The sequence below is a fragment of the Scyliorhinus torazame genome, chromosome 4 (genome assembly GCF_047496885.1).
Source record: "Scyliorhinus torazame isolate Kashiwa2021f chromosome 4, sScyTor2.1, whole genome shotgun sequence".
Classification (NCBI taxonomy): domain Eukaryota; kingdom Metazoa; phylum Chordata; class Chondrichthyes; order Carcharhiniformes; family Scyliorhinidae; genus Scyliorhinus; species Scyliorhinus torazame.
In genome coordinates, this window is record NC_092710.1 from 109,923,599 (window position 1) to 109,940,985 (window position 17,387).

The 17,387-nt window shown below is 42.7% G+C and overlaps 1 protein-coding gene across 2 annotated transcripts in view; it reads left to right on the forward strand.

Annotated features, from left to right (window-relative positions):
• Positions 1-229: 229 nt before the first annotated feature.
• The window catches only part of spast (spastin), a 76,336-nt gene continuing 59,178 nt past the window's right edge, over positions 230-17,387 (forward strand). The window contains exons 1-3 of one of the 2 annotated variants that reach the window (XM_072498476.1): positions 230-598; positions 5,427-5,510; positions 13,379-13,462. In XM_072498476.1, the coding sequence (XP_072354577.1) occupies positions 274-598; positions 5,427-5,510; positions 13,379-13,462 (493 nt within the window). In that variant the 5' untranslated portion in view covers positions 230-273. The remainder of the gene's footprint in view (positions 599-5,426; positions 5,511-13,378; positions 13,463-17,387) is intronic. The other variant, XM_072498477.1, reaches the window with a different exon arrangement.

Below are 17,387 nucleotides of genomic sequence, written 5' to 3' on the forward strand. Positions count from 1 at the left end.
GCGGAGAGAGGGCGGGTGGCCGGACAATGAGGGGGGTGGTGCCAGCGCATGCGTGGTCGGGGTGTGGATGAGGGTGGGCGGCCGGGCAGCGGGGTGGTGCTGGCGGCGCATGCGTGGTCGGGGTATGGGAGATGGAGGGTGGCCGGACAATGAGGGGGTGGTGCCGGCGCATGCGTGGTCGGGGCGAGGGCGGCTGGCCGGCCGGACAATGTGGGGGTGGTGCCGGCGCATGCGTGGTTGGGGTGTGGGTGATGGCGGAGAGAGGGCGGGTGGATGAATTCTCCGGGCGGACGAGGCAGCAAGAAGAAGGCACCGGCCCGAGCATCGCCCGACGGCGGCAGCAGCGACAGACTCTCGCTCCACAAGCGGAACCTCTACTACTTCGCCTACCCGCTGGTGGCCGTCTTCAGCTTCTTGCGCTTCCTGGCCTTCCACCTCTGGCTCTTCTTCGCCTACGTCTGCCAGCGCCTGGCCGAGATGGCATCGCGCAAGACCGCCCCGTCCGTGGCCACGGCCGAGCCCGAGCAGGTCCGCCAGTCCCACAAGCTGGCCTTCGACTACATCTCGACCGCTCTCAAGATCGACGAGGACGACAAAGGTGAGCGGGGTTCCGCCGCCCCAGAGCGGGTCTGGGGAGGAGGGAGGCTTTTGTTGGGTTGTTGGGTCAGAGCCCTGCCCCTCTGAGCCAGGTGGGGGACTGAAAGGACAATGTTGTTTCGGGCCCAATGCGAATGTGAATGCATTGTAGTTGCCATTGTAATATGGCTGCATTGTTTTATGTAGTCTATTGGCATGTTGAATTTGTTTATTATGTAGTGCGAGCATTATTTTTCGTCATCACTTGCAATGTACTTGTGTTACTACATTTTCTAATGCAGGATATGCATTACCATAAGACATAGATGCAGAATTAGGTCATTCGGCCCTTCGAGTCTGCTCCACCATTTAATCATGGCTGATATGTTTCTCATCCCCATTCTCCAGTCTTCCCCCCCATAATTCTGATTTGGCCTCTGCAGCCTTCTTACAATGTTGCATTTCGGTCTGCGTGTTACCATCGGTAACACATTGTGGTGTGTCATTGAAGTGTGATGCAAACCTTTGTTTTGAAGTTGCACTGTAATGCATGTCTACTGTATCATGTTGCACTGTAATGTAATGTCTGCCTTATTGTGTCTTGCGGTGTTGCAGAGAATGCATGCCTTACTTTGTCATGCAGTGTTCCACTATAATGTGGTGCGTGCCTTACTGTGTCATGTGGTGTTGCACTGTAATGTGCACATGTTCCCATGTTGTGGCATTACATTGGCTTAGGTTTTGCAATCAGTAGTGATGTGGTGGTGTTTGTTACTGACCTTAAAGAAAATTACCCACAAAGACCAGTGATGGTAATTTCCCCTATAAGAACACGGTTTCATTCTGGGGCCAGCTGTAGGGGATCTCTGATGTCCAGAAATAGCAGGCCGAGCAAAAACCAGATTGAAGAATTCGGAAAGTAAAGCAAAGAGCAGTGATTAATTTTTAAATAATTTTACAGCAAGGGAAATAGAGATTCGCACATACATACAGGACTATAGAACATAGAACCGTGCAGCACAGAACAGGCCCTTCTGCCCTTGATGTTGTGCCGAGCATTGTCCGAAACCAAGATCAAGCTATCCCACTCCGTCATTCTGGTTTGCTCCATGTGCCTATCCAATAACTGCTTGAAAGTTCCTAAAGTGTCCGACTCCACTATCACAGCAGGCAGTCCATTCCACACTCTAACCACTCTCTGAGTAAAGAACCTACCTCGGACATCCCTCCTATATCTCCAACCCTGAATCTTATAGTTATGCCCCCTTGTAACAGCTACATCCACCCGAGGAAATAGTCTCTGAACGTCCACTCTATCTATCCCCCTCATTATCTTATAAACCTCTATTAAGTCGCCTCTCATCCTCCTCCGCTCCAAAGAGAAAAGCCCTAGCTCCCTCAACCTTTCCTCATAAGACCTATCCTGCAAACCAGGCACCATCGTGGTAAATCTCCTTTGCACCCTTTCCAATGCTTCCACATCCTTCCTATAATGAGGTGACCAGAACTGCACACAATACACCAAATGTGGTCTCACCAGGGTCATGTATAGTTGCAGCATAACCCCGTGGCTCTTAAACTCAAGCCCCCTACTAATAAACGCTAACTATGGTAGAAGCTGAAATATAATAACCGTTTTAAAGTTATTTAAATCTATGGATTTGTTATCATGGAATGAATGACTTCTAAGTTAGTTTGTCTGGGAGCAGATGGTTGTTCAGGAATAACTTAACACAAGATTCTACGATGTAACATTTTCAGTGGCTCAATAGCATGGTAAAGTAAAGTTCAATCAAGTCAATGATTTATGTGCTAATTGTGCCTGAGAAGGCTGCGCAGAAGCAGGATATTCCTGACCGTAGCTTCTGGATTTGTGTTTTACTACGCATATGCATGACGGCTACGCATGTGCATGGCAGTGAATCCTGACAGTTTTGTAGTCATTTGAATTGCAAATCCAGGCATTACTATATTGTTGAGCTGCGATGTAGTATATGCAGTATTGTGTTGTGGTGAGGCATTTTAATGTCATACGTGTTTTACTATGTCACTATGCACTGTAGTGTATGATTTCTTCACTGCATGGCACATTAGTGCAGTACATGCATCTTTGGGTTGCATCGTAATGTATTACGTGCATTATTGTTGCAGCATTCCATGATGTCAAAGCATGTATTGCTGTGTCACTCTGCTTCATGTGCTGCATTCATGAACATGTTGGTGTTACTTCATAATATACATGCATCGCTAAAGTCAGTCTTACATTGCAATGTATGCAGTACCCATTGCTGTGCTTCTGTGGTACATTCTAATGTAGAGGTATGCATTGCTGTTTTGCTGCATTGATTTGAAATGTTCATGTGTCACTTTGCTGTATACCATTTTAATTTGTTACTTTGTTTTAGTGTAGTGCATGCAACACTTTGTTACATTGAGGTACATGTAATACTGTTGTGATGTAGGAATCTACTTCCTGCGATGTTATGTAAGTATGCTGTGATAAAACAATATAGACTTGCAGCTCTAGTGTGCAAAATCTCATCAAATTAAACTCAATTCATCTCAGTGGCCCCTTTCTTCCAGTTTTCCATGTCACATCACAGAACAAAAGTGTTCAAACACCTGGCGCACATGCACATGCTTATTCTCTCAAAGTCTGTGGAGGAAATTGAGTGTGAGGTGCTGAAACAAGTGTTTAATTTGCTTGACTGCGGTTTATGTACACTAGAGATGCCAGCCTATCTTGTTTTGATACAGCTACTATTTAGTATTCTGGTGCAATTTGGTAAACTTTGAAGTACAAAAAATGCGTCCTTAGGATGCCCTGAAGCTGTTGAAAAAACTATTACTGCTAATGTGTCAACTCATGCTTTGTGTGTGAGAGGTGGATAGCACAGGCTACTGACTTCCTGTGCCTCAGCTTCGTGCCTTCTTTGTTGTCTCCCAGTGCAATGATCTGTTTCCTAAATGGCTCCACCTAGTAAGCTGGACAAGACCTGATAAAAGCTGACAAGGTTGAGTAGAATTTTGTTTTGTGTGACAGCCCACCACACTATGCAACTTGACAAGCATTGCATTGTAATTATTGGACAGAACTTAATCCCTCGGTTAATGCCAGAAACAGATGACCTCATTTATCTAATTTCCCGCATTACAACAGTGACTATGCTTCAAAATACCTGATTGACTTTAGAGTGATTTTGGGACATCCTGCGGTTGTGTAAGATGCTATAGTAATGGGAGTCCTTTCCTTTACCCATGTCTTGGCGTATTGCATGACTGCTATAATTAGGACATGGTGATGATAAGAGGAACTCATATTCATTGTTCTCTACTTTTCCACCGGTACTTTACCAGGGTAATTACACCAGAACTTAGACAATACCACAATCTAGTTATTTTTTTAAAATTAAAAGTACCCAATTATTTTTTTTTCTCCCCCAAATAAGGGACAATTTAGCGTGGCCAATCCACCTATCCTGCACACCTTTGGGTAGTCGGGATGAGACCCACGCAGACACGGCGAGAATGTGTAAACGCCACACGGACAGTGATCAGGGGCTGGGATTGAACCCAGGTCCTCGGTGCCATAAGGCCATAATTGAGTTATAAATATATTAAAATATCCACATGCACTTCCTGTCAAGATTTTTTGTTATATGTTCATCCACATTTATTATGGAAACAAACCGCTTGAGTACATTTCTAATGTAATTGCATTTCCAAAGGTATTTTCTATTATTCGTGTTGATGGAGGAATTTTTAATGGACGGAGGAACAAGTTTAAGCATCCTATTGAGGTAACCGTGCAGATTCAATAGGATGCTGCTGGCTTTGAGAGTATATAAATACAAAGAAAAATTTGGAATTCATATTTTTTTGGAACACTGCAGATTATGATATGATGGAAGTTGAGAAGATGGGCAAAGTAGATAGCAGCAGATTATTTCCAGTAGTTGAGAGGTTTAAAGATTTAGAACCGATGATAAGCGAATCTTTGTGTATTCTGGTCTCTTGCTTTTAACAGCTACTGGGCACCAGTTGGGTAATAAGACCATAAGACATAGGAGCGGAAGTAAGGCCATTCGGCCCATCGAGCCCACTCCACCATTCAATCATAGCTGATTTCAACTCCATTTACCCGCTCTCTCTCCATAGCCCTTAATTCCTCGAGAAATCAAGAATTTATCAACTTCTGTCTTAAAGACACTCAACGTCCCGGCCTCCACTGCCCTCTGTGGCAATGAATTCCACAGATCCACCACTCTCTGGCTGAAGAAATTTCTCCTCATCTCTGTTCTAAAGTGACTCCCTTTTATTCTAAGGCTGTGCCCCCGGGTCCTAGTCTCCCCTGTTAATGGAAACAACTTCCCTACATCCACCCTATCTAAGCCATTCATTATCTTGTAAGTTTCTATTAGATCTCCCCTCAACCTCCTAAACTCCAATGAACATAATGCATATATATATTCGTGTGTCCTTGGTGTGCAATGCCTCAATTTCTCCTTTTCCATCACTTTCACATCAAAAGTACTTGACCCTGTTTTGCACAGCTCTGAGTGCATGCTTTAGGCAACAACTCTGGGTTTGACTAGACAACGCAAATTACTGTACAAATAGATTACTTTTCACCGTTCAAATTAGACCATGTATGAAAATGTCATATGTTCAATATCACACTTCCCTGAAATGCTGGTGACAGCACTGATTGGTAGAAAAGCAGCAGATTGCCATCAATCCCCAAAGGGTTAAGGCAAGTTCAACAATGCTGTTTTTGAGTTGTGTTAAGGCATTATGTTGTCTCAGTAATTTGTGGGTAATGCTTGTAATCCTGCTCCCTGTTTGAACAGGACAGAAGGAAAAAGCTGTGGAGTGGTACAAGAAGGGGATTGCAGAACTAGAGCATGGGATTGCAATCCAGATCTCTGGATCAGGTAAGACATGTGCATTAACAAATGCAATTCTGTTGCTGTGATAGATGAGGCTGCAGACAAATTGTTCCACCTGGGTGGCTTGGGAGGAAGTCAAGAAGGACTCTTGACCAAGAGCAGGAAAGTAAGAATTGGAGAGGGAATAGAATGGCTGTCTGTGGGGAAGAGCTTGTCACAAGAAGTCAATAACTACTACAAAATTTGTCAAGCAGAATTTCCTTTTGGGTAAAATAAGCCTCCCATGTGCCCTGTTAAAGCACCCCTAAGCTTTTGCATTTTGTCTCCTAATGTTAGGATGACTGGTCTATAGTTCTCTGTTTTCTTTCTCCTCATTTCTTGAACAGTGGGGCTTCATTTGCTACCTTCCAATGTGCAAAGACAATTCTTAATTTAAGTTCTAGGGAATTCTGAAAGATAAAACTGATCTGTTATCTCTGTCGCAGCCTCTTTAAAACTCCTAGGATGGAGGCCATCAGGCCAGGGACCTTTAATTAGCTTTTAGTCCCATTAATTTCTCCAGCATTATTTCTCTAAGAACAATAGTTTAAAATTCTTCACTTTGTTTAGACCCTTGGCTCCCAGTAATTCTGGAATGTTTTGTGAATTTTCCACCATGAAGGCAAAAGCAAACTGTTTGTTTAATCATAGAATCCCTACAGTGCAGAAGGAGGCCATTCGGCCCATCACGTTTGCACCAACCCTCTGATAGAGCACCCCACCCAGGCCCAATTCCCCACCGTATCCCTTTAACCCCACCAAGGGGCAATTTAGCATAGCATAGAAGCATAGAATTTGCAATGTAGAAGGAAGCCATTCAGCTCATCGAGCCTGCACTGGCCCCTGGAAAGAGCATCCTATTTAAGCCAATGCCGCCACCCTATCCCCGTACCCCAGTAACCCCACCTAATGTTACTGGACACTAAGGGCAATTTAGCATGGTCAATGCACCTAACCTGCACATCTTTGACTGTGGGAGGACACTGGAGCACCCGGAGGAAACCACGCAGGCACGGAGAGACAGTGACCCAAGCCGGGAATCGATCCTGGGACCCTGGAGCTGTGAAGCAACTGTGCTAGCTACTGTGCTGCCCCATAAATAATCTTTATTGTCACAAGTAGGCTTACATTAACACTGCAATGAAGTTACTGTGAAAAGCCCCTAGTCACCACATTCCGCCCCTGTTCAGGTACACTGAGGGAAAATTCAGAATGTCCAAATTACCTAACCGTAGGTCTTTCAGGACTTGTGGGAGGAAGCCAGAGCACCAGGAGGAAACCCACGCATACACCTGGAGAATGTGCAGACCTCGCACAGGCAGTAACCCAAGCCGGGAATCAAACCTGGGACCCTGGCGCTGTGAAGCCATAGTCTTAACCACTATGCTACCGGGCTGGTTTTAGCATGGCCAATCCACCTAGCCTGCACATCTTTGGATTGTGGGAGGAAACTGGAACAGACACTGGGAGAATGTGCAAACTCCACACAGACAGTCACCCGAGGTTGGAATCGAACCCGGGTCCCTGGAGCTGTGAGGTAGCCGTGCTAACCACTGTGCCACCATGCTTCCCCTAATGTCTCTGCCATTTCCTTAAGACTGCCAATGCCTGTAAGGGACCCAAGTTTACTCTTGCTAATCTCTTCAATTTTGCTTTTACATACTATATTTGTGCCTCTAGCTGGTGTACTCTCATCCTATTTTCACTTTTTAAAAATTAATTTCTTGGTCATCATTTGCTGAATTCTAAAATCCTTCCAATCCTCAGGATTGTTACTCTTTGACAACCTCTTAATAAACCTCTTAATACTTAACCTTCTATACTCAAAAAGGAAGTTAAGAAATGATCTAATTAAGGTGTTTAAGACAATAGAAGGAAATGGTTTCTATCTACCCTATTGCAGGGGAAATGTAGAAAGGGGGGCTTGATGTTAAAATTAGAACTAGGTTGTGGAAAGCTGGAATTCTTCTCAAAAATACAAGGGTCAGTTGAAAATCTCAAGACTAAGATTGATAGATTTTCATTGGATGTTAAGGGTCACGGAACCAAAGCGGGTAGGTAGAGGAAGACACAGAGAAAAATGGGATGTTGGAACATGATATGAGGAGTTCAAAGACTGCCGATGATTGTAAATTAAAAATGACCGAGTTACCTGACCAATTCTCTATTTGTAAGTATCTAGTTATGCAAAGGCCATAGAAGGCAGAGTAGCAGCAATGGAAGGGTGCTTTTCTAATTGGAGGGCTGTGACTAGTGGTGCTCCGCAGGGATCAGTGCTGGGACCTTTGCTGTTCGTAGCATATATAAATGATTTGGAGAAAAATGTAACTGGTCTGATTAGTAAGTTTTCAGACGACACACAGGTTGGTGGAATTGCGGATAGCGATGAGGATTGTCAGAGGATACAGCAGGATTTAGATCGTTTGGAGACTTGGGCGGAGAGATGGCAGATGGAGTTTAATCCAGACAAATGTGAGGTAATGCATTTTGGAAGGTTTAATACAGGTAAGGAATATACAGTGAATGGTAGAACCCTCAAGACTATTGATAGTCAGAGAGATCTAGTTGTACAGGTCACTGAAAGGTGCAACACAGGTGGAGAAGGTAGTTAAGACGGCATACTTGCCTTCATTGACTGGGGCATTGTGTATAAAAATTGGCAAGTCATGTTGCAGCTATATAGAACCTTAGTTAGGCCACACTTGGAGTATAGTGTTCAATTTTGGTCGCCACACTACCAGAAGGATGTGGAGGCTTTAGAGAGGGTGCAGAAGAGATTTACCAGGATGTTGCCTGATATGGAGGGCATTAGCTATGAGGAGAGGTTGAATAAACTCGGTTTGTTCTCACTGGAATGACGGAGGTTGAGGGGCAACCTGATAGACGTCTACAAAATTATGAGGGGCATAGACAGAGTGGATAGTCAGAGACTTTTTCCCAGTGTAGAGGGGTCAATTACCAGGAGGCATAGGTTTAAGGTGTGAGGGCCAAGATTTAGAGGAGACGTACGAAGCAAATTTTTCACACAGGGTAGTGGGTGCCTGGAACTCTCTGCCGGAGGAGGTGGTGGAAGCAGGGACGATGGTGACGTTTAACGGGCATCTTGACAACTACATGAATAGGATGGGAATAGAGATATACGGACCCCGGGAGTGTAGAAGATTTTAGTTTAGGCGGGCAGCATGGTTTGGCGCAGGCTTGGAGGGCCGAAGGGCCTGTTCCTGTGCTGTGCTTTGTTCTTTGTAAAGATGCATTCCAGAGCAGTCATCCCTTGGATGTAGTTATTCACTGCTGTGGATATGGGAACGCAATAACTGAAATAGGTCATTCAACCCCTCGAGCCTGTTCCACCATTCAATCAGGCCATCACTCATCTGTACCTCTGCTCTGCTTAAATCCATGTCTCTCAATGCCGACATTTAATCAAAGTCTCTCATGCTCCGACATGAAAGCTTTAATTGACCTGTCATTAGTTTAGGGGGAAAGAATTCCAGATTTCACTTGCTTTTGGGGTAAAAATGGTTCCATGATATATACTAATCACAAAGGACTGCAGTCATGGCAAAATGCTTCAAATTCTGCCTAAAATAGACCTCTCACAAACTCTATCTTTGCCTGCTTGGACTTCAAAGGCAAGAATACAAAGTATATAGTGTTTAATGTTTTCAGAGTTTGTTTAAAGAGGAGTAGCTGTTTTCATTGAGTACGTCATGAAATATTTGTCCTGAAGGAATTGCCAAGCAGATAGAAGGAAATAACTTCTATTTATATAGTGCCTGTCACAATGTTAGGATACTCTGTAGTCTCTGAAGCATTTTTGAGATGTATTTGCTGTCATTCTTTACTATAGCACCAAGTCCTGCGACCTCAGCGCCGTGAGGCAGCAAAGCTAACCACTGCGCCACCGTGCTGCACCCTGGTTCAATATGCATGCTGATAACACCCAACTCTCGACCCGTGCACTGTCTCTGATCTGTTATGTTGCTTGCCTGGCATCCAATCCTGAGTGAACCGATATTTCTTCCAACTAAATATTGGGAAGACAAAAGGCATTGTCTTCAGCCCCACCAAAGATTCTACTCTCTCGCCACTCATTCCACTTTTCCCACTGCCCAATGCCTCGGGTGGAAACAGATGGTTCATAACATTGCCATCCCGTTTAATCTTGAACTGAGCTTTTAACTTTATTCCTCACTAAGCTGGTTTACTTCGACCTCAGTAACATGCGCGCCTTTGCCTCAGCTCATTCATTGACTGTTAAAAACCTCATCCTCACCTTGAGACTGTTACAATACTCTCCTGGCTGACCTTCCACAAACGTGAAATTATCTGAAGCTCTCCTACCTGTATCCTTAGTTTCACCGAATCCTGTTCACCCAGCACCCCTGTGCTTGCTGACCTACGTTGAGTATTGGTCCAGCAATGCTTTGATTTAAAAGTTCTCATTCTCCTGTCAAATCTCTCCATGGCCTCAGTCCCCCTACCCCATGCATCATTATGACCTGTCTTAGCCCGACAACCCTCTAGTCCTACTTCTTTCTGTTCTAATGTTGTCCTGTGTGGCTCGGTGTTGATTTGTGTCTGTTTGCCCCTCCTTGGAAAGGGTTTTTGGAGAGACTGCAACAGAGTCTGGAGGGATTAGACGCACCAGTCGGATTATTGAAAGATAGCTTAACCCCACAATTTTTTGCCGATGGTATATTCGTTATAATAAGCCCTCTTCGGCATACATTCATTAGGCTAATTACCTAATTGAGAGGGTTTTGCATTGGAACTGTGGTTACCCACAACTGTTCTGACTTTCTGAACTCCTACACTGATCAAATTTCAAACTGACCAAATTTCTCCCATTAATAAGTTGGACAGAGAGAGACTGGGTTAAGCAGGAATGGTGAGACTGGGGTCTAGGATCCAAGGAGGTTGCAGCAAATGGCAAGAGTTTTCTTTGCTTAGGAGCAGCAGCTAATCAATTTCTTCCATCGTTAACTTGCCCAGACCAAGATATTGACTGGCAGAAGATTAATTTAGCTTAAATGCAGGAACCGGTGAGCCTGGAGCATCCACAAGAGTTCAACCCAGATAACAGCTTCATTTGGGCAGAAATTCAATTATCGCAAAAGGTTGTGGAAATGTAAATGCTGGGAGATAGCACCTAAAAGCACTTTACCCTCAAGCATCCCATAACTTCACCTTAGCAAAATTTGTAGTGTTTGGTGCAATGAACTGATTGCCCAGCAAAAAAAAGATGTTCCTGAAATTTAATGAGATTATGAGGCCAACGATTGGGAAACATGGTGAATGAGAGATCATAATCAAGCTTGTAGATGGACATTGGGCAAAATGACACCTAACATGAATTAGGCACTATAACATGGAAAATGTTTCACCAAAGAATAAATAATGTGAGGCCAGCCTATCATTTTGTGAGTTACATGACTTTCTGTTTAGCTATCTGAACCCAAGAGTATGCCCACAGTGGAGTAGAGTCCCAGTTGTTTTTATTTGAAAATGTTGCTACCTTTTCCCCAAGCATTCTCCCATTGGGGTTTATCTTCAGTTCTTCCTGTCATTCTACCCAACAAATTTGACTCTGCTTCATGACATGTGACTGAAAACATTGCAACATACCATGTTATGGAGTCGGGTTGTTTACTGAGCAATCATACTGTTTTGGAGAAATCGAACACTATATATGAGCCTAAATTCGCTGGTGTTTAGAAGAATGAGAGGTGATCTTTTTGAAACATCTCACATTCCTAAAGGATTAGGTTGACTGAGGATGTTTCCCTTGTGTGTGAGTTCAGAATTAGGAATCAGAGTCATAGAATGAGTGATAAGTACTGATCTGAGAAAGTTCTTCACTCACGGGTTTGTGAATCTTTGAATTCTCACCCTAGAGCTTTGGATGCCCACTCAATAAATATGCTCAAGTCAAAGGATGATGCACTTTGGCAGAGAAGCTTGATTGTCCTATTTCTTATATTCTTGTTTTCTAACTCCATGTTTGTCATTTCAATTAAAGTGCTTATGAGGCAGATAATAAAAATAGGTTGACTATGAACGAAGAATGCTTATCTTATGAACTCCTGCATATGGATATTAGTTGTAAAGTAATAGGGTAGGGTGGCTAAGAGATGAAGGGCGCAAGCTTGCGATGGAGGAATAGATACTGTACATACTGTTTTTAAATAGATACTGTACATTCAAGAGGTGGATGTAAACCAGCTGGAGGAAGTGCCTAGAGAAATAAAGAGGCTACTCAAACTTAAGGTCGGTGTTGTAGTGTTTTTCTATTACAAGAAATAATTAGAGGAGGCTCAGGTACAGAATGATTGTTTATTAGCCACCGCATTGGGAGAGCACAACCTCCGAGAAGGACCTCCGGAGCTTACTCTCCCCAACTAAGAAATCAAGTAACATTTGTACATTGCAGGTCACGTAGGCAAATACATTGCTTACATTTGAGCATTGTCTGGTAAAAACTTTACATTAAACAAGTTGCAGATGCGCATCCAGGCAGAGTGAGTATTATCAACGCTCATCTTTCTGTGGCTCTTTCTCACCCAGGCAGAGTGAGTATTAGCTACCCTTATCTTTCTATGGCTCTTACTCCAATCTCTTTACTTGTTAGAACTGTTAGATATACCTGGTCTATTGGTTAAACTAGAAACACATTGTTGGCACTTATTCTGATTTTTCACAAATGGTGTCTCGAAAAACAAGTTGCTACGGTCACTAAGAACCAGTTCGACTGAAAACATATTTGTTGACCATTATCCCGGCTTATGCATTCAGCTGGCATCGTTTGTGTCCTTTTGCCACATCAGATTGATGTCAACCATTTTTGTGGAATTATTCTCTTACTATTTTAATCTATTATACTGCACTATATAAGTTCCAAAAGTCCCTACAGCCCCCTTTTTAAAATAAATTTAGAATATCCAATTATTTTTTTTTCCAATTAAGGGGCAATTTAGCGTGGCCAATCCACCTAACCTGCACATCTTTGGGTTGTGGGGGTGAAACCCACACAGACATGGCCTACGACCCCTTTAATAGACTAATTATTGATTGTCCTAATAAATCATTGTTGGTAAACCCTATTAATTTGCCTCCCACCTACAGCCAGCATAAAAATGCGGCGAATAGTTTTATGTCCAGGGAATTCTGATTGTAGAAATAATGGGAGGTTTTGTTAATTTTCCAAAATTATACAGACAAGCAAATTGTGCCAGAAGACTAGAAAGTAACAGATGTCACTCTTCAAAATAAGTAAGACTTAGATAATTATATGTGCCTTCGTAAGATGTTGATAAACTGCTTGACATGATACGATGAAATTACTAAAACTTTGGAGAGATGGAAACTGATCAATGTTGGTTTTCACGGATTTCTACGGCATGAGTTCACACTTTACTGACCTTTATAGGATTCTTTGAAATAAGGAGCAAAGTGAGATACAGAAAATTTTTAATTTTGTGTCCTTAGAAGTGATATGTAAAAGTAATGAGGGCATTTTGAATGAATACACAATTTTAATTAGGCTGCAGTTGGAGTAATATGTGGTGTTTACTGCCCCCCCTGTTCTAGGAAGGCATTAAAAATAATGTAAAGAGTAGATTGACTGGGATGTAATGGTAGCTGGTATTGAGCAGTTTTTCTTAATTGCTACAATATCCTTTCAGAGCTAGCCCTCTTAGTCAGTTACAAATATTGTTTCCTAATTGCCTAAATTTACAGTTAACTTGGTAGTTGAGCAGCCTGCATACATTCTGCGTTTGTTGCTTACTGGCAGTAACTGAGTGCTACATAACAGTAGTTCGTAACGTTTTTTAAAATCTTTAAATATCCACTGATAATCTCCTGCCTTCCAGGTGAGCAGATTGAACGAGCCAGACGCCTACAGAGCAAGATGACAACCAACTTGATTATGGCCAAGGATCGTCTGGAGTTGCTGGGTGTGTACTGTGCAAAATAATGATTTATCTGTCAGTGACTGGAAGTTTATAAATAGAATTCTTTTTATACATTACTTTAATCAAGGTTAGGTTGAATACACAAGACTTGTATACCAGTGAATATCAAGAGGTGTATGATGGAGATGATTAAAGGATCTGTTGGGGTAAATGATAAGAAACTATTTCCTTTCATGAAAAGTATATCCACTTGTCCATTTTGTGATTCTAGTCCCAGACCAAAGTGGTTAGCTCTTAGTCACACACCTAAGTGGCCCAGCAACACACTCGTGCTAATGTTCAGCTGTTAGTCAGCTTATTTTCTTCTTTGGTTCACAATGATGTGCTTCGAGCAAGCATTTGATGGTTGAGTATACAGAACAGACTATTCATATGCAGCACAGCTTAGGTAATCGACCTATCCTGTACCCAAAGAATGATTTTCAGTTTGTTCTATCTATCGTGCCCTCGGGATGTGAGTTGAAAACCATTCTCCTTTATACACCATATTTTGCCTATGTTACAGGTACATGTCTCAGACAGGACCACATTGGCATTTCTGTTCCTGAATCCCTCAAGCAGTCTACTTGCATATATAGTTGTTGTTTGCACAAAAGCTACTTCCCTCAGACTACCCCTTCTGACTTGACTGTTCTTGAATCTTTTGAAAAGTTGGTTTTCTTAGTTATTATCTTTCTATATTATAGTGAATAGATTGCTCTGCCTAAGGTTATTAAATTAATTTCACCGTAATCATTCGTAGCTAACTTCATCAATGTTTCTGATTGGGTGGCACAGTGGTTAGCACTGCTGCCTCACGGCGCCGAGGTCACTGGTTTGATCCTGGCCCCACGTCACTATCCGTGTTGCGTTTGCACATTCTCCGTATCTGCATGGGTTTCACCCCACAAACCAAAAGATGTGCCGGTAGGTGGATTGGCCACTCTAAATTGTCCCTAACTGGGAAAAAAATAATGGGGCTCTCTAAATTTAAAAAAAAATTACCCTTTCTTATTCCTTACACAAACAATTATTGTGGATAACACATTTAAAGAAAAGGTCAAGCCACATTTTCTTCTCGTGATACTTGAGCCATTCTGTTTAAGTTGGCAGGCCTGTTGCTTCCGGATGCAAGGATATAATTGACCCATAACTCCAAGATATGCAGCATATAAAACCCTCTAGGATACCCCCACAGCTCGCATCCTGAAATGGATGTGAAATTTAAAAAGAAATGAGCAAAGAACAGTTGTCTCCTGTCTCGCTCACCTCTTGTCAGTTTTCAAATCTTTGGTCCAGCAAGCTATGACCAGCAGTAAGGGGGAGTCGGAGAAGCTTTATGATGGCCATCTTTTCATCCTTTCGGTTCTTTGAATTATTTGTTAATCACGTCATGACCTTTAAATCAGCAGTTGTCTGAAGCAAGAGTAAAAATGGTACAAGGAAGTTATTTGTTAAAGGGAGCTTCTCGGGGGGAAGAGAAACTGAAACTGAATTAGCATTTGTGGGAATACACCATTATTTCTGCTCAACACTTATTTTCCACCAGTTAGCAACCCAATAAGCCGGTTTCGCTGCCTACAGGAGTACACAAAAACTGGTGCAAAACTAGTAGATTAATCCTTTGTGTGATTAAGTCTCGGAGCTGGAGAGATTTGTTGTACTGTTGAGCTAAGTTATTTGTCTTGGCGATGTCAGCGATCCGCAGCATCGACTGTGTGGCAAACTATAATGGCAACTGGTGCTTTCAAGACTGAAATTGACCTTTTTGTCGGGAATGTATGCCTGTCGAGCCTGTTTTATCATTAAAGTGGACCACGCCTCTTCTGAATCGTGAATCCATCTCCTCGCCTTGCTTCCGTAACCTTTAAACCCCTTGCCTGAGAAAAGTCTGTCTATCTCAATTTTGAAATTCTTAATTGATCCACTTTTTGGTGTTGGGGGGGTGGGGGGAGAGAGATTTCCAGATTGCCACTACTTATATGACAAAGTGCTTCCTGACATCCTGAATGGCCCAGCTCTACATTTAAGGCTATATATCCTCCTTTTTCTGAGCTTTCTCACCAGAGGAAATAGTTTTTTGCCTTGTCTATCTGTCAACTTCTTAAATCATCTTAACTAACAATTATATTGCACCTTTAATCTTCAGTACTCTGTCCCCTCTGGAGAATGAAATCCTTGTCGAGCAATTTTTTTCATCTCGCTTCCCAACCTCACACTTTCCTTGTTCATTCCCAAACTGTTTACCTTTCTGACTTAATATTTGCAGGTTATGCTCCCATGGGGTATATTCTGCAGAAAGTCTGTTTCTGATTTTAGTAATATCACAACCTCCCAAATTTTCAATATTTTCAAAATATTCTGTTTATATTGGGAAAAGAACTTAGCAAAATGTGACACTGAGTCACATGAGAAAATATTTGGGCAGGTGGCCAATTGCTTGACCAAAGAAATGGACTTCAAGGACCATCTTAAAGGAGGAAAACAAAGTAGAGATGGAGAGCTTGGAGAGGGAATTCTAGAGCTCTGGGCTCAAGAGAGTTGAAGGCATCAATGTTGGAGATGTGGCAATGAGGGATACTCAAGATCAAAATGAAGGGATTGCAGAGATATCGGATGGCTTTATGACAGGGCATTACAAAGATAGCGGGGAGTCAACCCAGAGAAGGATTTGAAAATGAGGAGAATTCTAAAATTGTTGCATTGCTTAATCAGGAGCCAGAGTAGGTTAGCAAGCATGGGGGTGATGGATGAATGATGCGAGTAGGGCAACAGGATGACCTCCAATTTACGGAGGTAGAATTTGGGAGACTGGCCATGAGTACAGTAAAAGAAGCAAATCTGGAGGTAACATGGCATGGATGACGGCCTCAGTGGCAAATGAGGTGAGGCGGGCAGAATTGGCCGATAACAGAGGTGGAAGTATTGGTCCTTGATGACAACATCAATGTGTGATGTCCCGGTGTCCAATATGACATCCAGCTTGCAAACATTTGGTTCAGCCTTTCCCAGTTAGGGAGAAGGATTGGAGTCAGTGATGAGACGGTTGAGTTGTGGGGTCTGCAAACAATGGCTTCAGTCTTCCGAATGTTTAATTAGTTCAGAAACAGCAGAGGATCGAAAGATCTAGTGAACTAAAACTGGGGGTCATCAGCATGCACGTGGAAACTGGTGTGTTTTTGGATGATCAACACATCTACTGCTGGTAGCTAGGTGCTGAACGTCAATTAAAAAAGGTGGGTTGTCAGTAATCAAAATGGTGTCGGTTGATGGTCATTAATTTAAGTTTGTTTATACTGATTCTTTGTGTACTTGGGTCCTAGCCAGTGTTTCTCCCTCAATCACCATCACTAAAACATCTGGTCATAAACAGCAATGTGATAGTGAGAGCTTAACGTGCACTGCGTCTCCTACATTACAACTGTGACTCCACTTCAGAAGTACTTGGTTGGCGCTAAAGCGGTTTGGCATGTATTGTGTCCTACGTTTATGTAGAGTCTTTTCTGGCTTCAGGATATCCCAAAGTGCTCTGCAGTCAAGGTTGGGGAAATTTTGCAAGGCAGTAGAATGGCAAAACTCCCAAGTATTCCAGATTTGGGTCTGTATCACAAGTTGTCAATTGTGGAAACATTGGCCTCTTTCCTTGCAGCACTGCTAATATTATTGTCTCCAAATCTTTTACCTTATTGACTTGCATGGTACAGGCAGAGTGGTGATATAGAACCTGTTTCCGATAGACTTTTAAAATAAAATTACAAGTGCTTTTGTTATGTGGGTAGATTTTCAATTTAACAAAAGTGGCTAAATGGAAAGTGACTAAGCAGCCTTAAAGTTCTCCACCTTTGTTTTCTTGGTTTGTTAAAGGAGAGCTTGTGGTGGGGGTAAAAGGAAATTTCAGACGAGGGTGGCTAAATTCAGAAGAGGATGA